General features: G+C 30.5%; 1 protein-coding gene, 1 long non-coding RNA gene and 1 pseudogene across 2 annotated transcripts in view; 1 reads left to right on the top strand and 2 right to left on the bottom strand.

Annotated features, from left to right (window-relative positions):
- Window positions 1–709: 709 nt before the first annotated feature.
- LOC136970954 (proteasome subunit beta type-7 pseudogene) lies at window positions 710–1,572 on the bottom strand (annotated as a pseudogene).
- Window positions 1,573–9,372: 7,800 nt separating this feature from the next.
- LOC136970953 (uncharacterized) lies at window positions 9,373–17,374 on the top strand. The gene is made up of 2 exons (XR_010880072.1): window positions 9,373–9,507; window positions 16,870–17,374. It is a non-coding gene; the product is annotated as an uncharacterized lncRNA (long non-coding RNA).
- Window positions 17,375–20,030: 2,656 nt separating this feature from the next.
- Window positions 20,031–27,063, bottom strand: part of vari (MAGUK p55 subfamily member vari) — a 30,767-nt gene continuing 23,734 nt past the window's right edge. The window contains 5 exon segments of the mRNA XM_067265437.1: window positions 20,031–22,569; window positions 23,749–23,807; window positions 23,810–23,819; window positions 23,993–24,121; window positions 25,712–25,914. Coding sequence (XP_067121538.1) covers window positions 22,393–22,569; window positions 23,749–23,807; window positions 23,810–23,819; window positions 23,993–24,121; window positions 25,712–25,914 — 578 coding nt within the window. The 3' untranslated portion in view covers window positions 20,031–22,392.

The following is a 27,063-nucleotide window of genomic DNA, read 5'->3' as shown; positions in this document are numbered from 1 at the left end:
TGATGAATTGTTTAGCATATGTAATGTCTTCATAGTAATATTGTCACTGATTCCCGGAGAATAAACATGAATATATTTTAATAATTTTGTGATAAAAATATCTGTAATAAATTATATAATATTATTCTTATACTAAAATATCAAAAATACAATTGTATGTATATTGTTACAGCTTTATAATTGATTTTAGAGTAGAGAAGTGAGTGCAACTCACAGGAAAGAGATTAAAGAATAAACCAGCAACGAGTTGCTCAACTTTCCTGGCAACATTTAAAATTTTAGTGGCGCCATCTGTTATCATATTTTATTTTTAAAACTTTTTATATTTTTAACTATTATAAAATGGCAAAAAAAAAGCTTAATTTTGAGAGTAGGGATTAGTTTTATATATATAAAAATTGTAAATGCCAATAACGAGTAAAATCGTCATTAAGTCCGGCCCTACTGGAGATACACACGATCCCCATTATCTCTTCAATCCCTCGACCTTTAAGTACCAAAATTTAATAGCATCCGTGTCCCTAATACACAAACCTCCCTGCAAAATTTCAGAAGTTTATATGTCGGCCTCGTTGCTCACCACCCGCTCCATTGCGGTCCTGGCTGAACCCGTAACGGGCCTGTTAAAAAGGCCTTCTTACCTGTTAGTGCCCACAGAGAGAAAAGAGCCAAAAATTAAAAAAGAAATTATATTCATACATTTATTAAAAATTAGAGAATATCATAATCTAATGCAATTCTCATGAAATTAATTTTTTTTTTTTTAGGTCAAATTGTATGGACGAAAATACTGAGTTCCATCTTTTGTTATAATACACAAATCAATTCTTATTCCTGAATGTTGATTATTTGAAATACCGGAAATAATGGCATCTCTGACTAATCTTTTTCCTTCTTCCAGTTCAATGTCGGGTTTCCACGTCTTTTTCAACGTTCCAAGAGCAAAGAAAGATCCACTACCCAAAGCGGCGTATGATGTTTTCAAAGATGATCCGTCAAAATTGATTACATAAATACTCGGTCCTTCATCATCGACTCCACCAAGAATCAAAGAAACTCCCAATTTTCCATTATAATTATATAAAATTCGTTTCAGTAAATTATTAGCACTAACTACTGGTACCTTTTTTCCAGTTTCTAGTCGTAACGACTCTACATGATATGAAATAATCCTTGTGATAACCTCAATATCTTCTCTAATCCCTGATCCGCAGCATTGAATGTAAGGATTCAAATAATTAATTTTGGAACAGATTTTATTTTTTATTGTTGCTCTATTGACATTTGTCGTGTCCGCTCCTAAGATGACTCCATCTTTAAAAGTTATTCCAATTATAGTACCCGTGGCTTCGAGATGTAATCCTTCATTGGAAGGCGTAGGATCCTGTTTATTTTGATTCTGATAAGTGAATTCATCTGATGATTTCTTTTCTGCCATATCTCTTGCACCAATACAATAGGAAATCGGTTATTTCTATTTAATTTTTCTGTTGAAATTTCCGCATTAATTGACAATTAATAAATGTTTTTCTGCAAATTTTCAATTGTTACTTTCCACATCTTTATTGTTGAGTATTTAATTTTTAAGTAATAAAGTCGTAAAAATGCCACTGGTAGTTCAGCCGTGGGTTCGCATCTCGCCAGGACGTGGGGTTTTCCGGGTTTTTTCCACGTTTATAACGCCTAAATAGGAGCCAGTTACCTTTAAAAAGTCCTCCCGGATAGCATTTCCCCCCGGCTCTTTGAGATTTATTTCTTATGGTCAAGCAAAAAGATTCAAACGGCTCTTCGGAGGATAAGCGACTACGCAATAACTTTCATATTAATCTTCCATACGAGAGAGAAAAGAATAACTTTTAAATGTTTGTTTATTTCTCTTTTTACTCTGTAGTTTTGTTCTTTTGGGGCGGAAATCTTCTGTCCACAGACGTTTTCTTTTGTAATTAAAATAAAAATAAAGTTAGGTTGTACTTTTCATTTATGATATGTTTTAAAACCTTTTTTTTTGGCCCGTATCCACTAACAAAGCCATTTTTCCCCCATGCTCATCACGGCCAGATCTACAATGGAACAGCTGGATGGTGAGGAACGAACCATTTTAGAAGAAATTCCTGAGGTTGCTCGCTTGGATTCGATTCCGGGTATTCCACTTTAAATTGCCTTGGACATCCGACTGTACTCATTCATGGTATGCCAGTATAGGTAACACTAACCACTGAACGTGAAGTTGTGCGAGTTCACTAAGATCGTGGTTTACGTCTCACCAATAGACTTGCCACGTGGAATTTTGTGGATTTTTTCCACATATTTTACATGTAAATAGAGACCAGTTCCCACAGAAAGTCTTCCTCAGAGTATCCCACTTAGAAAACGTCGACGTGTCGCATTGCAGTACAATGCGTGTTACCTCAAATTTGTCCATGGATTTCACAATATTAAAATTTTCAATTTCTTTGGTGCCTTTCGTCAGATTTACTTTAACCTTAGGTAAGTAACCATTCGCAAAAAAATGACGAACGAATACGGCGGTATCTCGGTACTTGAACAATTCGGTATTCGAATACAAATTCTGGAAAAAATCGGTCCTCGATTGAACAAAAGCCACCACCTGGAGCAATCAATAAATAATTAAAGATGTTGCTGATATTTCTGATTAAGATCGACAAAAAAGTTCGGAAGATGACGATACTCTGTAATTTCTGGAACGTAACCCTATGTTTTGCGTAAGTCTTTTGTTTTGTACAGCACGAAATTCACATAACACGACACTTTTTCGGAACCTGACTACCGTGTTATACCTGTATTGCTTTTTTAAAACAAAATTTAATAAATTGTGTAAAATATTTAATATATAAGAATATCTGGGTTAATGTTATCTATGGTTCCAAAATGGCGGCTCGTCTCTGATTCCAGCAGCCAGAAGAAAGGAAACAGTGGGGACGCACGTTCTAACCTATTCTAATAAACTACCACAATTATTACCAACCAAATTATTAGAATAGGTTAGGTTAGGTTAGAATGTGCGCCCCACTGTTTCCTTCCTTCTGTTTGCTGGAATCAGAGACGAGCCGCCATTTTGGAACCATAGGTAATATTAACCAATATCTGTTTCTGTAATGTACATTAGTCTAATAATTAGACTGAAAAAATTGTAGACCTCTAGGTCAGGCGCGAATCCGTGATCAACTACCAGTGTTCGTTGGTGTTATCTAATCGGCCACTGGTGGGCATTAGAGTTCGGATCCACTCAGAAATCACTATGAGTTGATCGATTCCGATGTTGTGTGTCTGGCCTAATCAATGATGGGTTTGGAAAAATACTATTTTAGTATCTTTAGAGTAGAAAGAGAGAAACGTTTAAATGTTAAAAAGTTAAGAAAAACTGAGTATACACCTTTACAATCAGTTCGTAACTGATTGTTTGTGTATATACCATAGTAGCACTTTTAGGGGCCTCGAGTGTGAACAGGGATAATATATGCTTGTAATACCCCTTGGAATATACGACTGAGTTGCATTACTAACGACGTGTCAATGTTAAACAGTATTAATTTAATGGTAACTTAGGTAATATATATTGTTTTTCCGCCGTTGGTTGTGTTCAGTGGCGACATCTTTTGAGAAAGAAGAATAATAATAATGTTTATTTTTCCATATACAGTATAATATAATAAAATTAAATAATACAATATTGCATCAAAGGGTATAACGTTACATGTGTCAATCACTTCTACGATTATAATTTATGGAATTTTTTACACGATCCCAGGGGAGGGCGAGTGTCCTATTTACCCCCCTCTGCGGACTCTCACCAGAATGCTGTCTCAACTCATACTATTCCCATACAGAACTTATACACGGTACAAATTATGGGATCTAAATGGTTTAGTAATGAATTTATATTAATTTTTACGTAATAAATAAAGATATTCTCTACACAGATATAACTTATACGCTTGTATTTCTTCCGTGTATAATTATAGAATAATGAACAACGTTTCCATTTACGTCAGGCATAAGATTGAGAGGAATAACGTTACTAGGTTGGAAATGAATGATGAATGAATGCAAACTGCTATAGTTTTATTGATGACAAAATAAAAGATAAATTTAACAATGAAATTATGCTTGAAACAAAGAAAATGATAGAAATTTTGATACAAGAATGCAAAAAAATTTTCTATAATTAAAAACAATTGTAGAAAGGCCAATGATGCGATCTGTTGACAGACGGATGTGTTAAAATTAATCTTCATTAATAAATATAAATTATTCATTTCTTTCAACGTTATTATAATAAATCCAATCGTATTTAAATATATTACGATCACGTTTAATATTGCCAGATTAAAACTATTCGCAGAATTATATTAAATTAATTTATTTTTTTTAATATTATAAGTTGTTATAACTAAAAAAAAAATTACACACGATTTTCAATACACTCTAACTATTGTTACTTAACACATTAAGTAATTTATGTATACATAAATGTAATATTTACCTTAGGTAGCCAAGATGGCGGCTCGTCTCTAATTCCAGCAAGAAAACAGTGAGACGCACGTTCTAACCTAACCTATTCTAACAATTTGATTGCTAATAATTATGGTAATTTATTAGAATAGGTTAGGTTAGGTTAGAACGTGCGCCCCACTGTTTCCTTGCTGGAATCAGAGACAAGCCGCCATCTTGGCTACCTAAGGTAACATTAACCATGTTTTATAAATACTGTACTATACTATATGAAATATGAAGCTATATAAATAACAATAAATTGAAAATAATTTTGCAATATATATATTTAATTTCGTAATAAACGAGTTTAGGTATTTATTATCTGCAGAGTTTAATCAGAAGATTTTTACTAATTAGAATATCATTCAAACCTTGACATCAAAAATTAATTAGTAGAGCATTACAATATATCCTGTATATCTCCTCCTATATCCGTTATTGGTCATTCAATCTCTATTTTTACTAATTATATTCAGTTTTCCAAAATAGTAAAGCTGGTAAGTTGCATTTTCTCTATTCCACACCTTATAAAACTCTATACAGATAATTCGTGTTAAAGAACTCCATCGTAATTATTATAATTTACTTTAAGTATATTAAGCTAATACAGTTTGTTAGATAAATAAATTCAGCATCAATTATGATTTATCTTTATAATTTAAAATGTAATTTAATTATTAAAATAAGCATTTTCCAGATTTAATTTAGATATAAACAGAATAAGTTGTATGTGTGACATACAACACATTCAGAAATTTTAGACTTTAGAATCGTTTTATAAATGATATTTATGTAAATTTATTAAAAATTTAGGCTTGTAAATGCATATATTTATCTGTTTTTATGACCTTTAACAGCTGGAAATCACAGAGAAAACGTGCTTACGAGTAAATTCATAATGTCGGTGGAAGACGTTTTTATCTTTACAATAATCGGGGCATTTCTCTTCGGTGTTACGAGTTTAATCTTCTGGGCTTGCTGTTACAGAAAAAATCGAAATTCTAGAAACATCCTTTCTGAAAAATTCGGATCGAAATTTCAGTTCGATTCTCCTACGCAAGAATCCGTCAACCAATCCGAAACCGTTTCTCAAACCAATAAGATTGATGATGTGGATAATAGATCGATACCTAACGATCAATCCAGGCCCGTCAGCTGCTGTTCGACTGATGCTTTGATATTAAATAACTACGGAGATCCGAAAAATCCTTTGATGTCGCTCTCGTCCTTTGTTTTAGCATCTTTAGCCACAACGGCGACTTCGGCGATGATGATGTTCATGGCACAGAAGAATGATGAAAACAATACGCAGAATAATCCTAAATTTCCGATTCGAGAAAATTCCACAGCATTTCTAGAACAGAATCATTCAGTTTTTGTTGTATAATTTTATATTCTTTCAGTTTAAATTATTGTTTTTATATATATATATATATATATTATTTACAATGGAAATGTATGAAACTTGGCACCGTGTTGTAATCTTAAAAGACCAAAGCAGCTCAGAAAAATGGTTGAATTATTTGAAATTCTTTTGCCGTATAAAATTAAAAGAATAATTCAATAATTAATTTCCTCAATTATTTATTATTTATTAACATTTTTGGTTATTCTGTGGCCATCTTCAGCATCTCAAAGTATACGAACGGATGATGATGCTGTATACCTTTAAACTTCGTTTACGTGGCAATGTTATGAATTTTGAGCACATTATCATTATGAATGTTATATTTATATTAGATTTATATTATATTTGATAAATAATTTATTTATTTTGATTATAATATTACGCTTTAAGCAATAATTAATGTTAACAATGATGCATTTGAATGTAATATTGTATAGTTTTCAATGTCGTAAACGTATGAAATTTTTTACTCTGTATTAAAAGTATTTAATTAAATTTTTAGAAATATAAAATATATTCAATTTAGTAGTAGTTTTAGTGTATTTTTTTAAATAATAATTTTGGAAATTCCGCCTTTTCCCTGACCTATATGCGGATACAACAGAACTAACTATAATTGGAACAACCTCCTGGTACTGGAAGCTATAAAACAGCTGCTAATTTCCGATAGCCATGTTATAATATTCATTAAATGATTATTCATTAACATATACAATCAAAACAGATTATATTCATTAGGGAATAGTGTAATGAATCTCACTTTAAAAAAAATAAAAACATAAAAACAACACCAATTGGAATTATATCACGTTGTTTATGAAAACACCTCACAAAACAATAAACAGTAGCTTCGTAGTAAATCTTTAAATATTAATGTTTTAGTTGCTAAGGTAGAAAAATCAATAGGTTAAACCATTTTAAAACTGCCCTACAAAATGTTTTTATATAAATAATATATATATATATATATAAATTGCATTTGAAAATAATAAAACAATAATTTTAGTCTATGTCTGGAGCTTAATCAATGAACGAAAGAAGTGGAATTAGTATTAAAATTAAGAAATTTCTTTATTAAAATGTTGAAGAATTGATATAAAATTTCATTATATATAAACTATTATCGATTATTAAGCCAGAGAATAACTTACAAGTCGAGGGATGCCGTGATTGTCCCCATATTGAGATCCCAAGATTGGACCAAAAATGAAGCTTTCTTCCTTAATGTAACCTTAAAAATGCAATCAAATAAGTCTTTTTTGTTATTTAAATAGTATTTTTCTTAAATATTTTTGTATTTAAACACATTAATTACCGAAGCCCGGGTCGAATAACTCAATTGGGTCACGGTGCGATAAGGCCTGACAGGATTATAATCGTGTAATTATACTCATTTAAATAAACAACTAATGCAATATTAAAGTTTAGTTTTACTAGAAATACGGAACTTTCTAATCATTTATGCACGGTACATAAGTTTTTGACAGTTTTATATCTACTTCTTGACGTTTCGAAATTTTATTAAATTAAATATGAGCTCCAGAAAACAGAAGTCGCTCCATGTTTATACGTTAAAAATTCATTAAATATTTATGAATTACCTAAATTAATAATTTAAACATTATTCTATACGTAAAAACGAATGAAGTTTTAAGCAATTTCTGTCCAAGTAGTTCGTAATTGGTTACTTTATATGAACGTATTTTAGTAATGTCGATAGCACGGGATCTGTCATCATAATATAGGAATATTTTGTTTAATTAATATAGATTTTAACAGTTGAACAATGGGCAAAAAAAGGGGGCAATTGCTTGGGGCTGCAATCTTAATTTTCGAACATTTAACACGAATTGTTAAGATAATAAACTAGAGGAAATTTCGTTAAAATCTGTAACTCTTAGGTTAATATTATCAGTTTTTTATCCGGGAAAATGTTTATTTATAGTATTGAACACGTGGATAAATTGTTGATAAATAAAAATGTCTGTCTGTTGCCTAGCAACGAGGATAGATAATTCTAATTATGTAACGATTGGAAACTTTGAAAAAAAAGGCCATTGAACTGATGCATAAAAAGGTCTTTAGATATTTAAAATATATTTAATATTTCTTTATAAATTCGAAAATAGGTTTAAAATATTAATGTATTTCTATAGAGAATTTTGTTTTTTTCATAGAAGAATCTCGAGCATTTGTTTTAATTCTCACGCCTCAAGGTTGTATTTTTTTGCACGATTTTACAACTTATAGGAAATTAGCCGCTAATATGAACGTATGATTGACATTGTTGGGTGTCACCTACGCAGATTAGGTCAAACATCTGTAGAATTGAAGAGCAAGTACACAGAAATATGGATCAAGTACAGTAGAGAACCACACCTTGTTCCCAATTCTACAATATTAATTAATCAAAAGAATGATAAAACAACGCCATTTTACTAGAATTTCCTTCGATTTACGGGAGTATTGGCGTATCGAACGAAGCTAAGGGGCCTGATTTAGATCTATGCAGCCCTTAAGACCTCTTCCTTCCACCAATAATAATAAATTTATAAGTTTCAAGCTCTAAAATGTAGCTTATAATATACGGCTATAATATTAAGCCCTAAGCTGTACCTCAGTACAACGTCCTAAGATATGAGGCTAATTCCCGTTTAAGTCACTGTACGAGAAATTGGCGCTCTGTAAGTAAATATATTTAATGCAGGCCATTTTATTTGCAAAAAAAAAAAAAAAGAAACATGCAATTTATTTTATTTTTATGCAATATTTGACACGAAAGAAACAAATTCCATTAATTTAGATCAAATATATACACTTATATTTTGTATATACAAACACATACGCATGCGTTATATCAAGTGCAATGAACTGTAAAGAAAGAAATGAAGGATAAAGTGGAAGTGTGATTTCGATCAACAACAGAAAGCGTTTTATTGACAGATCGGTCACGTGACAACCACGTTGATCATTTAGCGCGTTTTCGCGGAATTCCCACTATTATTTAACGTTCGCCCGTTTACCGGAAGATGGCGCACTTCAAAAAAAAAAAAGAAAAAAATTTTAAATTACGTTTTAATTTTTGAAAAATATTTTTAAAAATCTGACTAAAAACTTATAATTTTTTTTTACTTTTATCTCGAAAATAGTAAATAATAACCATATATTACGGTTATTTTCTTAATATTTATATTATTAGATCATAGGAAGATTTATTTATTACGTATCAAACGGGAAACAATTGATAAAAAATCGTTCTTTTTAATGCGAAGACGTTCTATAATAATCAGAAAATAATATTTTTAGCTTTGTAAAGGCGAAAATGTTGTGTATAAATCGAAACGAAAATCAATTTTAACTTTAAGAAAACAAAAAAAAAAATAATAATAATAAAAAAATTAGTAGTTTCGAGGTCGACCGCTAGAGGAACACAGTCGCTGTAACCCATTGAAAAACGGAAGTTGAGTTTTTCGGAGTATTACTGTCGTTTCACGTTCACTTCTCCCACTTTCTACCGGAAAATAAATGATTTTTTCTTGATTTTCTCGTAATGAAAACGGGATAAATTATTTCATTTCATGCAGGTAAGAGTATTTATTATTATTATTATTACTACTACTATAAAATTCAATTTATTTTCATTTTTCCGGCAATATAAGACAAGTAATACTTTACCGAAAAGTATCTTATTGCACTTAATTTACATTTAAATTTAAAGTTTTAAGCATAATACACAGGTTTGCATCAATTTTTCTACCTTTTCCCCTTGTTTAAGAGCCTGTAAAAGCATCTTTTCCTCTCAGCGCCCGTGTTTAAAGAATGGCCGAATAGACATTTTCTTGGCTTCTGATAGTAAATTAATTTGTTTCAATTGTTAATTAACGCATCTCAATTATCGAAATAAATTATTTAATTGCTTTCAAAGACCGTGCATTCGATTTTAATGCGAAAAGCCCGAATTGTTTACACGTATTAGGTGGAAAATTAGCGATTTTAATTAAAGAAAACGTCGCATTTATCTGTCGGATTCAATGCCAGAGCGTTATGGGAAAGTGACAAGCAATGCGTGAATCTTTTGCATAAATTACACGCTGTCAAATGCCTATCGGCGTGGCATTGTTTGTTGTCCTAGGCCGTTTAGTTTAGTCATAGGACGATGACCTTCGTCCTACTCTTCCTCATCCGACGGAAATTCTTAGAAACGTTTACATAGTACCAATTAATTTTTCTATACCGGACGATCGCCTATGTATACTGTACACAAACGTAAACGTTAGCAACAATTTATGAACTATAACGGAATCGAAATCACTACATTTCTGTGAAGAATAAATAATAGTCTTTTTTTACGAACCAATAAAGTAAGAATTAAAACGGCTATACGCTGTTTCAACCGCTTTAAATTCGATTGAAGCGGCCTGTGTGTTTTTATACAGGACTATCCGATTTGACGGGAGTTCTTTAATGTTTATCTCACAGGAGCCAGTGTAATTATCGAAATTATAGATTTATGTAATGAAAAAATAAAAAAAAATCATCGATGTTTAGTTTAGTGTATGTGTAGAAAGTCGTTGATGTTTGGAACAAATGATGGGGGGGAAGACATTTGCGTGTATACTCAACACGTATATTAAAATCACTCGGCAACGGTTGCGATATAATCGTACAATTGTTCAATTCAATTACTTTAACTCTATAGAAAGAGAAACTAACGTAACCTTTCGATATTTGTGAAACCAAGCGGAGAATAATCTATAACATCTATATCACATAAGTGAATCGAAACTACAGAAGAGAAAGGAGAGAGAGAGGGAGGGGGGAATCCACAAAAATTACACGGCACACTCCACCCTTTCCAGCAATTCGAACTGAATGAAGTGGATATTATTTTATTATTTGAGTTTAACTAAGTTTTTCCATAGTTATCGAAGGATTAATAAGTGTAATTTGGGATCGCTTCGGGGTCCCATTTGGTAAAATTTCAAGGACGTGGAACAGAGCGTGATAACATTCACGCGAGCCAAAGTCTCGAACGTCATACAGTTGTGGGTAATTATGTCAAGGCAGAAAATTCTTTAAACGTTTCATTATAAAATTGTAGAATTATAATAAATTGTTTCGTATATATTGATTTTACACTTATTAAACCGATAATATTAATATTTATTAAATTTTTTATATATTTTTGAAGTATTTTATACTTTAAAATCGATTACTTACGGTCGACGTTAAGCAATTTTTGGCAAATGTCTCCACCCGCGAGAATTTTATCGCTATTTTGAGTTGATAACAAAAGTTTATTTTGTTTTTTAACAGTTACGAACTCGCCTCTATTATATTTTTATCCCTATATTAAATACAAGCCACGTTTTTTTCCCCTCCATATTTTAAAGCATAAAATACTTTTAAAAATACAATAAATATCTTGAATTTAAACATTTTTATTATAAAAGTAAGAACATTTTTATAATTAATGGAGGAATTTTTAATGTCACAAAACACCTTATACATAATTCATTTCGACTTTGTTTTAGACACAGAAAATACGTGAATTCGAGTCGAAATTCGTAATATTAATTCGCATTCTTCTAATATTAAATCGTAATTAATTTTATCGATCGTAATTAAAAATAAAAATAAAAAAAATTCAATTTATTTTTAGAACCAAAACAATTTAATCAATGATTAAAAATAATTTATCGTGACGAAGAAATGGCCGCGACTCAATATTAAAAAAGAAGCACAAAAGACTTAAAATATAAATAAAAATCCTTAACCATTTTGGTTAATGTTACCTTAGGTGCCAAGATGGCGGCTCGTCTCCGGTTCCAGCAAGGAAACAATGGAGACGCACATTCTAACCTAACCTAACCTATTCTAACAATTTGGTTGCTAATAATTATGGTAATTTATTAGAATAGGTTAGGTTAGAACGTGCGCCCCACTGTTTCCTTGCTGGAATCAGAGACGAGCCGCCATCTTGGCACCAAGGGTTATATTAACCAAAATCCCTAATAATTTTCTACTTACTTCGCGTAGACCATTCAATACAATGTTATTATGAGAAGATAAATTATACAGGGTGGCCCAAAAGTCAGTTAACCATTCAAACAACTAACTAAACAGACTTTTTGGTCTGAGGATTTCGTCGTATCCGAGCTGTAACACGTTTGATAAATTCTGCTGCACAAACGATGCGACGTGTACCACTCCTGACACCATCTACAGTGTTTGCACATACTTTCCATTGTTTTTTAGTGTAATATACGAATTAACTAAACAATTTAATTGTGTTTCCATCGGTTTGGTAAAAGAGAAAGGTCAATTTTCGATTCTTATACGTGGAACACCCATATAAGAAAATGCGGTTAATTGGCTTATGGCCCACCATATAAAGGTTTAAATATACTCGAAAAATTCATCTTCTTCTATATTATATGCTAGAACCTTCTGTAGACTAAATGTTATTTAAAAAGCAGAAAAAAAATAATGATAATAGTGCGCATATGGATGGTTAACATGCGAAGAACTCGTTAGAATCGGAAGTATTAATGGAAGAACGTTAAACAGGTCTTACTTTTTTTTTTTTAATTTTATAAAATTTATTTTAAAATTTATTAAATAAATTGTGTTTTATTACATTAAATATAATATAATATTTTATTTTGTCAATAATTGGTTGTTTTAATTTAATTTCTATTCGGATAAAATGGGATTTTTCTAAGACGTTTTTGGACTTAAAAATAGCTTTTATATTGGACATTTTTAATCGCAAGATGCTTTTAAGTTTACATTTTTAAGTTTGAGAAGCATTTTAATATATAAAAAAAATATATAATATTAAACTAATTTATATTGGATTGTAAGTCCAGTAATTGCTTAGAAAAATCCAACATCAAACCCATTTCAGGTAAAGTCAAAGCAAAATCCTGAAAGCTTTCAGGATCTTAAGATTTTTGGTTAATGTTACCTATGGTTCCAAAATGGCGGCTCGTCTTTGATTCCAGCAAACAGAAGACTGGATAAAAGGAAACGTGCGTTGCCACTGTTTCCTTTCTTCTATTTGCTGGAATCAGAGACGATCCGCCATTTTGGAACCATAGGTAACATTAACCAGATTTTTTTTAAGTTTAAAAGGTGCATCTTAAAGGAAAAATATTCAACCTAAAATAGCATTTAAGCCCAAAACGAAAGCTATTTTATATTGGGTTATAAGACCGAAAGCGGCTTAAGAAATCCAATATTAAACCATTCGGATAAGATCAAAAATCCAACATAAAATCAATTTTATGTTGGATTATCGATCTTAAAAATGCTTTCGAGCTTAAACATTTAAGTTCAGAAGCATTTTAATGCGACAAACCCGCATACAAGCCATATTCTATTAAATTTATTCAACGTAAAATCGATTTCAACGTTGAATGAATTGATCTTTAGATGCCTTTAAGCTTAGAAATTTAAGTCTAAAAACATCTTAAGATGAAAAATATAACATAAAATTCATTTAATTACAGCATTAAAAGTGATTGAACACAAAGATTTTGTTGAATAAAACCTGTTATCGATATCGACAAGATTACAGATTAAAATCGCAGTAATTTTAAATTTAATTTTTCTTTTTATGAATAAAATTATCACGCAAAACGCAAAGAATTAAATTATGTGTGTATACTCCATTATTTCATATATTTTGTCACATTAATAAATTTAATACTTACAAAAAAATAGCCGATTAAAACTAAAAAAAACTGATTGCTTCTAAGGTAATCTAGTTGTGTCATCCTTATTTATTGTACCACGTTTTACCTTGATACAAGCGCGAAGTTTTTGGGGCCGCACGTCTACCACAGAACGAACAGTGGTCAGTGGGAAGTTTAATACAGATTCCTTCGGGGCTACAATCGAGAAATCTACATTGCTGTACGTTTTAGAGCACGTATTAGACATCATATCAGTTTATCCAAAAGTTCATACTCGATGAGGACTAACGACCTTGACGTGGGTCATTCCTCAGGAGCATTTCACCCTCCGACTCATGTCTGGGTACTCTTGAATTTGTGATCGAGTGCTGAAAGACTCGTGGTTTTATCTAGTTGTAAATTTTCGCTGCTATCGACCGTTTACTTTTCTCCATCGACGGGTCCCATCCTCCTTGTTACGTCTCACGGTTGATGGACCGTGAAGATACGGTTCGCCGATCGTGAGCTAGGAATGGCATCTTGTTCTTCTTCGGAGAAATGTCTACAGATCTTTTAGCTGAAATTCTATTGTTTTGCAGGTTGATGTATTAAGTAACACCGACTTATTTTTCGTGGATAAAGACCATTTTTTGGAAGTTTTGACTGTGAGGAGCTGGTTGTATTTTTGAATTTTGATAAGATAATGCCTTCATCTTATTCGATAAGTCTCGAACCCCGAGTCTTTATGTAGGACTTCTTGGTCTGAGGATTTCGTCGTATCCGAGCTGTAACACGTTTGATAAATTCTGCTGCACAAACGATGCGACGTGTACCACTCCTGACACCATCTATAATCTTTGCACATACTTTCCATTGCTTTTTAGTGTAATGAACGAACCGCCAAGTAATTCTCAGGTGTTTGTTATAGAAAACAATTTGTGTTGTACCTTTGCTTTTCAGTAATTCAGTCGCTACAACTTTGTTCTTGAATTTTCAACCTAAGTTTTGTCTGGAATTAGAATAAAAAACTCAAGCAGAAGATACCCCCAGGAGTTTTAAGGGTGGTTTTGCAGCACGTCACAAGACTACTTCCAAAAAACGTTGCTGAAGCGAGAGACAGGAAATTTAAATGGTTTGTAATAAAATATATGAAATAAACGAGTGTATTTACAGTTTATGTAATAAAAAAAACATTAATTAAAACAAATATAAGTTTTTTCTTGTGATCCACTCATGATTTTTGGCTGGAAGAACTGGATTTGTAATATTATTGTACTTTCTTAATAGAAGAAATAGGCATAAAAAGTATATAACTGTATGTTTATATCTTAAAATATTTGAATATTTTAATTAAAAAATACATTATTAAGTGTAAATTTTGTTAGATTATGTATAGTTTCACATTACTATGATTCTGCTAAATGATTTTATTTGCTGATTTTTTCAACAGGAAACAAAGAATCACACGAAGGAATTGTTTTCTGTGTTGTACTCGTTGTACTCTGGATTTGATGGTCTGTGTTACTACTCATTGTGTATTGACGATGTGTTGGCAAAACTGAATTTTTAGTTCTCCTCTACTCCTTACTCACCCTTTTCACTCTTTCACTAATAATTTTCAAATCACTCTCTCTTTTCGATTTTCCTTTCTCCCTATTCTCTCTCTTTCTCTGTTGTGCCTATCAAAACAAAGGGAAGAGAGAATGAGAGGGGAAAAACAGCACATCTTTATTTATCTAGGGGAAAAAGTAATTTGAAATGGAAACAGAAAGGTTAACAAGAATAATTCATAATTAACTAACCTTAAAAATAGATACGTGAATGTCCATATCTATTGAATGGATAAACTGTGACTTGGCAACAAACAAAAATCCCGCAATTTCACGCGTAAACATTCCCAAAAACCTTTCGTTTTATAACGTTTTAGGTTCGAAACTAATAAGCTAATTAACTTGGACGAAACACTAACGATCTAAGTAATTAAATATCTCATTAAATTTTATTAATTAAGTGGTTTAAAATTCAATTCACAATTAATTATATATATATATATATATATATAATCCAGTAATGACGTCATTTCGTCGCGTTTCATTTCGTTATCGAAGAAAAATGAAACACGCGATGACGTCGATAGCTGATGTCATCGCGTGTTACATTTTGCCAGATAAAAGATGGCTTTCGTCGAATGAAAACGATCGAATATTTTTAAATTCTGCGCATAAAAGTTGCATAAATACGATTAAAATCTACATTTGTAATTTAATAAATTAAAAACAAAAAATAAAAAAATATATTTTATTAAAATAGATCATTTGCATATTCACTTTGTAATAATGAAAAGAGGGCAAAGGGAAATACAATTACGTTACTTGACATAGAAAATCGAGAGAATATTTAAAGTTATTTTGATAAATCCTTAGGAATTATCTCAACTATTAGTTTTCATTATTTAATTACTAATGATCCCGTAAAAAGTTCAGATAAATCGGCCATTTTCCTGGAAAATTCGATTTCGTGGATGCAACGTTGACGTTTTCAAACACGAAATCCATTATTTATAAATACATATTGTATCAATAAATGTATCGTAAAGTAAATAAAACTAAGTAACTGTTTATTGTTACTTTTGGGCACTCGATAATACAATAGTATGCGTGTGTTTCGGATACATAATCATTAAAGTACAGTGTAACAGATTTTAAAGTGTATACCTATAATTCGAGGAATCCGGATTCGAATATGAGTCGTACTCTTAAGTTTTTATGGGTCATGTTCCTCGGGTATATGAAATCTCGTTGTTTGTTCCATTGTGGTCATGAAGGAGGATTCGCTTATTATCTATAGGCTGAAAAAGATTTAAAAGAAGACATTTATATATGAAATATGCGCAGTCTTTTGATTGGTTGAGAATGAAAACAATACGTAATGCCCATCAAATCAATGGGCATGTTTGTTAAGGTGGATCGTATCTTCATTAACTATAACATTGTAAATTCCAGTGGCGCGTTATCCTAAGGGCAAAAAGGGCAATTGCCTGGATCCCCGCCAACAATGGGCCCCAAACTAATCATTTATAAGAAAATATTCCTCAAAGAAAAATGTCTATACAGTACACGGGACCCCCTAATTCAAATTTACCACGAGGCGCCACTGCTTAAATTCTCTAATATTTTAATAGCAATATTTAATCATTTAATATTATTTATTTATAAACTAATACATTAATGAGAATTATTTTAATTAACCGATTTGTTTTTTTTGTAGTCACTATGAGAGGAAGTCGATGCAACAACGCAACATGCGCGGCTTCCGTCATCTCGGGTGTTGCCGGTTTGTTGTTCGCAACAGGAGGGGTTGTGTTGCTGTTATCGGCCACGTACGGAGGAGAAGCCGTAGAAAAGAAATTCTGGTTGGTGATCGTCATCATCATTTGCACGGGACTACTGTTTTTCTTAATGGGAACCGTCTGTTGCGCGTTTGCTTGGTGCAACAAGTTCAAGAGCTCGGACGAAGACGGAAATTCTGTCAAATCTTTAATATCCGGTCCTCAAAATTCGGTGGCACCGGGCGCTTGGGAAGAAAATCATCACGGAGCCGTTCACGTGTGGACTACTACAAAAGAATCTTCGGAAGGTGATAAGTAAAATGGAAGAAATGGCGTCTTCATACATTTGTACGGCGAAAAGAAAACAATTTAAGGAAATTTAATTTGACGGAGAAGTAACCTTTTCCGATATGATACGGAATAGAAATAATCTGCCTGAATCGATTTATTAGTTGATTTATATTTAGGTTTTGCTTCGTTTGCGGGATTGTCGCGAGTGGCGACAATCTATTATTCAACGAGGACAAACTAAACTTCGAGGAAATAATCCATTATTTCTTCAATTCGGGACGATGTATCGAGGCGCTCAAAGTTTTATTTTAAACTGTTTTTTATAATTATTTATACTCGAAATCGACAGTTTTGTACCAATTCGATTCAAACTGAAATCTCCAAATACATTTTATGGACTTTTTTACTTTCATTGTCAAAAATCATCGTGCGATAGAACCATCAGGGTCTTCTTCTTCTTGGACCGTTGGCGTAGCGAGGGGGGTACAAGGGAGTGTATCATGCCCCGGGCGCCCCTCGCAGAGGGGCGCCCAAATGGTCTCCAAGACAAACTGTGTGTGTTTCTGGAGAATGGCGGGGGGCGCCAATAAAGTGTCGTGCCCCAGGCGGCAGTTATGTTCGCTACGCCACTGTCTTGGACCTCTGAATTAACTCTATGACAGCAAAGTTCTTTTTTAAAAATTTAACATAAAATTCCTGGAAGATAAAAACTCAAGCAGCTACTCTTTTAATTTACTTAAAAAAAAAAAAAAATTAATTTTTGAATTATATAGACCATTCTTTCCGTGATAATTTCTCATATATTTTTGAGAAAATTCCGAACAATTTTAATTTAATGAATAATTTACAACACGCGAATTATTATTTCTTCTTTTCTTTTTAATGTGTGAAAATAACTTTTTACGCATTTTTTTTATATTAATAATAAAATAATTTTGTTTGAAAACGTCAATAGATTTGGGTAGTTTTATATCTCCATTTTAAAACTGTAAATCGCAGTCCAAAAATCAGTTAGTTAACCATTTTAAAGGCCTAAATTTGCACTTATTATCGAATTTTATAATTAAAATACACGCCATTTACAAAAACAAATCTATTTGCTACGCAATTGTTTTAAGGACGATGTTAACAAAAGAAAATTAAACGGAATTATAAAGCAAATAAACGTTTGGTTCTATCCAGTGGTGATATTCGGCGGGTTCGCACAGGTTCGGCCGAACCCGTTGTTAAAATTTTCAGTTTCCCGAACCTTGTTAAACACACGGAACATTTCTCAGTGGGTTTGTTTTTATTTTAAATATATTAAAATATGCGTATTATACTCTGTAATACTACTAAACTAGAGCCTTATACCCCATTTGCACCGAGCATTTCAATCTAGATTGTGAGCAAGGTCAGGGAGTATGTCTTGGTGCGATCTCTCTCGACCGTTTCAATCGAGGTTTAATCGAGATCGATTCAAGAGAGTTCTTGAAAGTAGATCCAGTGATAAGAGAGATCCCAGAATGCCACGCGCGCGCGAGATAATACAAGATGGCTGTCGAACACGTGTCGGGGCTATGGACAGCGAAAGAAAAAGTATAATGTATCTCGAGAGATGATGACACATGTGTATTTCCAGAAGCGCCATTTCGCGGTAAAGATTACCCCTGCCTAAAAAAAAGGTCGACAGCCCTAAAATATTAACGTTACCTGCCCTTCACCCATGGCTCGTTACGTTAACGGTACCTGCCCACTGATTGTTTTTTTTTTTTTTTTTTTTAACTCTTTCCGCCCTGTGGGCACTAAGAGAGCCTCTTTCAGTAGGCCCATTATGGGTTCGGCCAGGCCCACAATGGGGCGACCGGGTGGTGAGGGACGGGGCCCGACATATCCGAACGGACCACCCCCCGAAAAATTCCTGGGGATTATTCGACCCGTTCGGACTCGATCCCGGGTCCCCCAGAGCGGTAGGCTGCCACCTTGACCGCTCGGCCATCCGGCCGTCGCCCACTGATTGTTAGATATACGGTTGCAAGAAAAGGTATTGTATTTATTTCTATTCAAAACTTCCATTTCATTTGTCGGTGATTGTCAGAGAAAAATTTTCTGCTAGCGAACCGCTTGTTAAATATTTCGAATATCACCACTGGTTCTATCTACTTCCATTTTGAAAAAGGAACACAAGAGTTAATTTTTAACGCCATCTGCCGGAGATCGCAGGAGTCACAACAGGCCTTAAGTGTGCTTCGTGCTACAGTTTGAATTAATTTCAGTCTTCCCTTTACAAGAAAACACGAAAATAATACATATATAGGAAAATCCCATCAAATTTTATCGTTATTCCCAATATAAAGATTTTTATGGAATTTATTAATGATTACACCAGATAAAAAGACTGATACCCTGCCAATTTATCACTAGTGGTTTGCAAAAAATTGAAAAAAATAATGGGAAGAATAGACGATAATGTCAAGTATAATCTACGCGAAAATTCTCAAATGGCCTCTCATCTATTAAAAAAAAAAAAAGTGCCAAAAATAGCATCAATCTTCCTACGAAACGATTCAGCAGTTTTTAAGTAATTAAGATATTTTCACAATCGATTTTACAGTCCAGAGATAATACTCGAAGTATCCATGGAAACGATTTTTGAATAGAAAATAAACACGATAACGATTTTAAAGTTGTCACGTGTATGTAATTAAGGCACGTTCATTACTTTAAAAATTGTACGTAGCTAAAATATAGAATTTAAATGGTAGAGGGTAGAGTTTAGAGCTTGCGGAATGCACGTAAACTGCGTATTTGTTTAATTAAAAACAAGGAGCAGATGTAAAAATCATTTATTTTTATATTAGCATTCGTACAAAAGTACCACAAAAATATGGCAATTATTAAAACAGACTTTTTTTTCTTTTTTTTAAAGATTTGATAACAACATTCTCGAGTTTGTTTATTTATTTTTTGGAAACAGTTTTGATTAGTTAAGTCTATATATATATATTAGTAATTAGCTAAAACATGGTTTTGGTATGGATAACTCTGCCAATCGAAACTGATTGTCGTACATAACTTTGAAATATTCTGAAAAATCCTCATCATCACATTAGTAAAATACAATTTTTCTTCGTCGTTACGTATACGTTTATCATTTCATTTAGGAACAGAGTCCGTGTAATACAACTATTCGTCTAGAATTTAAACTAAATTTTGAACCGTCCAAACAGGGTGAAATTTCTCTTAACTGCATCCCATGATAGTAGCTTAACTCCTCTACATTCGTTCACTAAATCTTACACTAAAAAATAGTTTCTTCCCGTTATAAAGCTGTACCAAAATCAACAGTGATGATAATTACTGTTATTGTTACACACTGAATGCATCTAAAGTATGACTAAGCACAGTGAGTTATATATATATATATATTTATACTTTCATGAAAAAATATGAATATATGGTGTATTTATATTTAATCAAGCAACATTTTTATATATATATATGTGTGTATATAAAATTGTGAATTTTTCATTTCATAACATATATATACATGCACCATAGTTTGTAATTTGAAAACAATCATCGTTACTTTTTATATAGTGTTTACGTAGGATCAAAATTAATAAATTTGCACGTTATTCTAAATTCATTCGTCACTGGAAATAATATTTGGATATATTATATTATTCAAATGTAATTGTTTTTAACTTCATATACCCTGTATAATAATTTTACATTCACTACTATCTTGGTTGAACTACATACGAGCTAATTTATATTAAAGATTACATGATATATCTATTATAAGCATGCACTGATATTTCGACTATTAATATCTCTAAGCGAACTGATCTAAAAATTTGTTAGTGCTGTGTGTGTGTGTATTTATGATTCAAATGGCATTTTTGTTGTGAAATCACTAACTTAACTAATGCTTTCCAACCTAAAGTACGGTTTAGAGATAATGCGAAAGTAACGCTATAATTAAAAACAATCCAAACAATATCAGATCTTGTCAAACTGTTTGATAAATGATACATTTTCACACACCGCATTCGAGATTTTCAATCCTCAAACATATAACAATAAAATAAAAAATATGCATATAAAATATGAAAAAAAATATATATTTATATTCTTGGAATGTTTCTAATAATTTTTTTCAAAATGTTTAAATTTCCTGTTTTATATACTTCAAATAAAGAAGAAAAAGTATGTCATACATGACATTTAACCCTGAAGTATTTAGAAACAAGAAATTGTTTTAAATAAATAAATTTATTTCCTGATTTTCAAGAATAATTTTATAAGCTATATAAAATAATTAATTAATAATAATTTCTTGGGCTACAATTTAGTTATCAAAGCTATTATATATAAATTTTTGATTTCAACAGTAAAAGAAATAAATATTGAAGAAATTAATGTATCAAGTATTTTTATTAGAAAGAAATTAATGTATCACGCTTGATGATACTGTTAAGTATTATATGATACGCCTTGCATTTATATAAAAATTCTTTGAAAGAAAATATAGTAATATCATAAAATTAGAAGAATTAACAATGTGTAAAAGTTTACATATATTTACATTCTGTAAAATAGCTGTAATCGATTGGCTGGTAGTATTTTTTTTTATATATATATAAATATATAAAAATTATATTCATATAAACATGTCATATGTTTTTACAGAATGAAATGATGATGAACAGTCAGTAAATTTTTCTATGCAAATGATGTTATCCATAGAAATAAATCAACTACTGGCAGGTTTGGATAACATTAATGAAAGAAATCATTTTAACAAATATATCCAATTTAGTAGATAAAAACAAATCTATACAATGTTTGTACTGATATGGAATGTTACCAAATACTAAAATATATATATATATATATGAATAATAAGATGAAAATGACTCGGCACCCTAACTATCACAATGGCAAATGTTGAGATGAGAAATAGTTGAAAAACACATTAATTAAAAATGATAAATGCTAGATATGTTCTTGGATCCTTTCTGATCTGATATATTATGTTAATAGGTTAAAATCTAAACAATTATTATTAAATATAAACAATGAAAATATCAAAATTATATCTTCTACTGAATTTGCTTATATTTAAAATAAAGCAAATGTGACCTCAGTTATTATGCTAGTAAATTCTATATTGCCAGATAAATCTATTAATAAACCCATGATATTGGCACCCATTGAGGCTCTGTACTCAAGGCATCGATGGTATCCTTTAATTGTTCAAATGTCTTGTCGAAACTGTCGTTGACAAGATAACTGTCAAAATATTTCTCGTAAGCACGCTGAAGTCGAGCACTTTCCTCTATGGTTTTTTTCAAGTCTTCGTCCTGAAATAAATCAAAATTTTATTTATTGAATTTTACAAACATACTTTTTCAAATTAAACTGTATTTAAACTTTAAAAAAATTATAATTATAGACTTATTTCATCTCAAATATTTCAAAAGTCTCAAATTTTTCTTAGAACTTAAACATGCTTGAGAACAAATTTTTCAGAACTCTCTACATCTACATACTTACACAGTAATATTTTAACTTGTTGTTTTTCAAATTTTATTTTTTTTATAATTAAAGACAGATTATCATCTTCATCTTTATAAAATAATTAGGAGTCTCTTATTATATGATGCAACATTGAAAGACAAACCAAATGAGCAATGTATCAGATGGCACAATATAACTAATGTATCTATCCACCTGTTTTGTTTATTTTTAATCTCCATGCTGACTTGCTTTCTCAGGAGGAATTATATTTCATACAATGGTAGTTTCAGGGTCGATGATTGGAATAAGGTAATATTTCTTTGCCAGTAGAAATTCAATGCCAATCTTTTTTGCTTTTTTTTTTTTGACATTATTGACTAAGGTGCTTTTATATATGTGGTATATATGCTGGAAAACAGTGTGATATATCCGTATGAGTTATATAATGAGAGGCTAATGTATAATAAAATCATGAAATAAAAACTGCTAAATAGCAAAATATAACAATATGAATGAAAATGTGTTTATCACAACATGAATATGAAGATTAGAAAATGATGAATTACAATTTAAAACAGTAAACACTTGAAAAGTTTTGGACCTTTTCTGATTTGATATGTTTTCTCATTACGCATAGCAATAAAATAGCAATCCTTTTTAACTACTTTATGAAAATGTGAACCTTCTGATTTCAAAATCATCAAGAATGCATACAATCAAAGCAATAACATACTTTCATTTATAAACTATTCAAGTATTTTAATTAAAATGTATATTTACAAAGAAAATTTCGTAACTTTGATTATGTAAGTGAAATTCACAATTATATTAATTACAATGATAATCAGTTATAAAGACGTGCTTTCAAAAAATTAAAAAGCAATTTAATTTATTATTATTTTTTGCTAGAATTATCTAAATACTACTGAGTAAATAAATTATCTGAAAACATAGAATCAGTTTTTTTTATAAACATTTTACGAATATGTATTATTTAACGAATAATATACTAATAACCTTACTTCGTATAAAGAGGCTAAACTTTCCAAAGTTCTTGCCCGTCGCGAACCATGTCGTCCATTGCACGATCAAACTAAATAGCGCAAAAAAAAAAAAAAAAAAAAAAAAAAAATATATTAATCCAATATATACATATTACATGTGTATAGGGTTTTATAGAAATGTAATATATACATATTAATACATATTTTATAAAAATTTTCTTCAGTAAAATATTAAAATTATATTTAAAAATATTTTACTTACTGTCAGATTTCTGCTACTATAACCATGATGTCTACCAAACTCATGCATATGCCTTAATTGCTCTAAATGAGGAGCAGCAATAAATAAAACATAGGGCATAAATTCTGAAGTTTTAAGTGATTTCAATGACTAAAAAAAGGAGAAAATTTTAATTAAAAACTATAAAACTATTTACTTATTTTCATTAATAATTACAAATCCTAACAATTGAATATTAACATTTTCCCAAAGAATTTTTATTTTTTACGTTTTACAATAAATTTACTTACTACATATACCTTTTTTTAATGTTAAACTTAATATAAAAAATTATAAATAAATTTGATCAAGCATTAAAAAAATGTCATAAAAACAACTACAATTACTATTGTTCTATTACTGCTATGATTACAGGCAGTCGAATTTGGATGTAATATAGAAATAGATAAATAAATTCTTCAAATTCGTTCTTTTTCGCCTGAGAATGATGAACTTATAATCATCGAAAGCGCTTGCGAGATAAGAAAAACTGTGTTAACGCCGAACTCAGTGCTAATTATCAAGAGACTATTGGATGTAATATGTTCCAGAAAAGTGTACAAAAGTCAAATTCTGACATGTCATAAATGGATTGTCATTCTCTTAGAATAAAACATTATCAAATCTCTTAAGGTAAAAAGCCTCTTCTTTTACAGTGACTATGTTAAATGCATAAAATATAATTTAAAACGTTAAATTGATAGATTAAACAAAAATCAGATGATAAAAGTTTACATAAACAATCTTTATGTTACAGAAATTAAAACTGGCAGAAAGCACTAATGCTCAAAATTTGTTTACCAGCTGAAAATGTACAGAAAATCAGAATTTTGCATATAAAAAGCAATTTAATTTTATTAAAAGTTTTATATTAATGTATATGTATCAAATTAATATCTCTAAGCTCTTTTATAGTAATGAATTTATAGTTCTAATTGATTAAGAATCCAGTCTTTATATATTATTTAGAAAGAGATAAGTAATCTATTATAATTGGATCATGAATTTAGTATATTATTCATAATATACATATTAATAATTATATTCCTAGAAATAATTTAACATTAAATTATAAATACATTTAAACAACATGCACAAATTACGTAATAACTAAATAGTAATGCAAGATTAATTTTTGGGCTAGAACTTAGGTTAATTAATGTAATAAATACTATGTCATTTGTATTAAAGGCAGGCTATTAGGCACTTAGCTTGTACTAAATATGATAATTAGAATTAAATAATTTAGACTATCGTGGAAGAAAATATCAATCTTGAGCAAGATTCAAACCATACTTCTGCTTATCACACAGATGCATTGCCAACTCAGTTCAAGCTGCGGACTTGAAATCCACTCAGGATCGATATTTTTGACACAACAGTCCAAATTATTAAGTTTAGTAAAAACGATAGCTTAGCATCTACCTTTATTCCGAAATATAGTTTTTATTATATGAATTAATCAAATTCTAGCTTGAAAGTTAATCCAGCATTATCATTTCATTAAATTTTAATTAAACAATACTGAATGATTTGTTTTTTTGTTCAATTATATGCTCATGAGACAAAACATTTATTAAATTACATATTGCATACTGTAAATATTTTATTGAATAATTAAGCAGTTAATAAGTTTTATAAATAACTATTAAAAAAATTGCATTCAAAATAAATTTAAAAAAAATTTAAATACTTAAGTACCTGAGGATTGCAGTCAAGAACACACATTTTTCCTGATCGAATAATAGCTCTAATAGAATCTAATTTAGTTCCATACAAATGATGATCATGTTCACCCCATTCCAAATATTTATTTTCTGCTATATCTGCCTCCATAGCTTCTCTTGTAACAAAATAATAGCTTTTTCCATCTTGTTCACCTTCTCGAATTGGCCTTGAAGTATCTAAAAATGGATATGTTGTTTACTTGTCAAATAGAAAAATAAATTTCAATTTTATTTACTTTTAAGTCAACACTTTACTGTAAAATTGTTCAAATATATACATCTGTATCTGTTATCTGTATTAAATTGTGTGTGTACTTACACACACAGTTTAATACATAAATTTTTTTCTCATCGTTCCAATCTCTTTAAATTATTTATATCAAAATTATAAAATTTTATTTTCTATTTTACACAATCAAATGATTTTATTACTGTAATTAATAAAAATTTATAAAGATAAGATTTCAAATTATTATTACTTGATTAAAAGTTACTAATTTGCTCTAATTTAACATTTATGTAAGTATTAAAAAATAAAAGTCTTTTAGATAAATTTTAAATTGATTAATACTATTTAACAAATAGTTTCTATAAAAGAAATGCTTTAATAAAAGTTATATAAAAAATATTTAATAAATTTATTTGTTTTATATTTAATTAATACAAATAAACACAATATGATAATGTGAAAAAATTAATATATTAATAATTTTATTAATATTAAAGTTTAAATATTTAAATTTTTATTGAAAACCATGTTTCATTTATAGATACTAGCGAGGTTGAGGCCGAAGTTCTCACCGCAAAAACATGTACGTCGGATGTTCAGCGCCACTTTCCTGTAAGTCTAGAAGTTTGACAATGGCATTTGGAAAGTCAGTGGAATCATGCTTGACATTCCAGACACCATTGTCAATCTTCTAGGCTTACAGGAAAGCGACACTGAACGTCCGACGTACATGTTTTTGTGGTGAAAACTTTGGCCTCAACCTCACTAATATCCACATACAGTGAACTTGGTTTAAAACAGACACCTATAAAGCATATTTTACCATTGCCCCAGCAAAACGTCATTGTCACAATGTTAATTTTCACATGATAAAGCAAACATAAATTTTACCAGAATTCATTAAACCAAACTGTAAATTAGGGTTACTTCTTGAGGTCATGAAAGTAATTACCTTCACAACCCTCAAGAAATAATCCATTCCCAATAATGGTTGCTTTTTACACCTTTCAATATGATCAATAAAACGTGGTACTGTAATAAATGTTTCATTTTGAGTAAAATAGATTTTCTTCTAGTAAGCAAAGACTGATTCAACC

The sequence above is a fragment of the Centruroides vittatus genome, unplaced genomic scaffold (assembly GCF_030686945.1).
Source record: "Centruroides vittatus isolate TY-2023 unplaced genomic scaffold, ASM3068694v2 contig_2226, whole genome shotgun sequence".
NCBI classification, from domain to species: domain Eukaryota; kingdom Metazoa; phylum Arthropoda; class Arachnida; order Scorpiones; family Buthidae; genus Centruroides; species Centruroides vittatus.
Note: the sequence above shows the minus strand (reverse complement) of the source record. Positions and strands in the feature narration are given on the sequence as shown.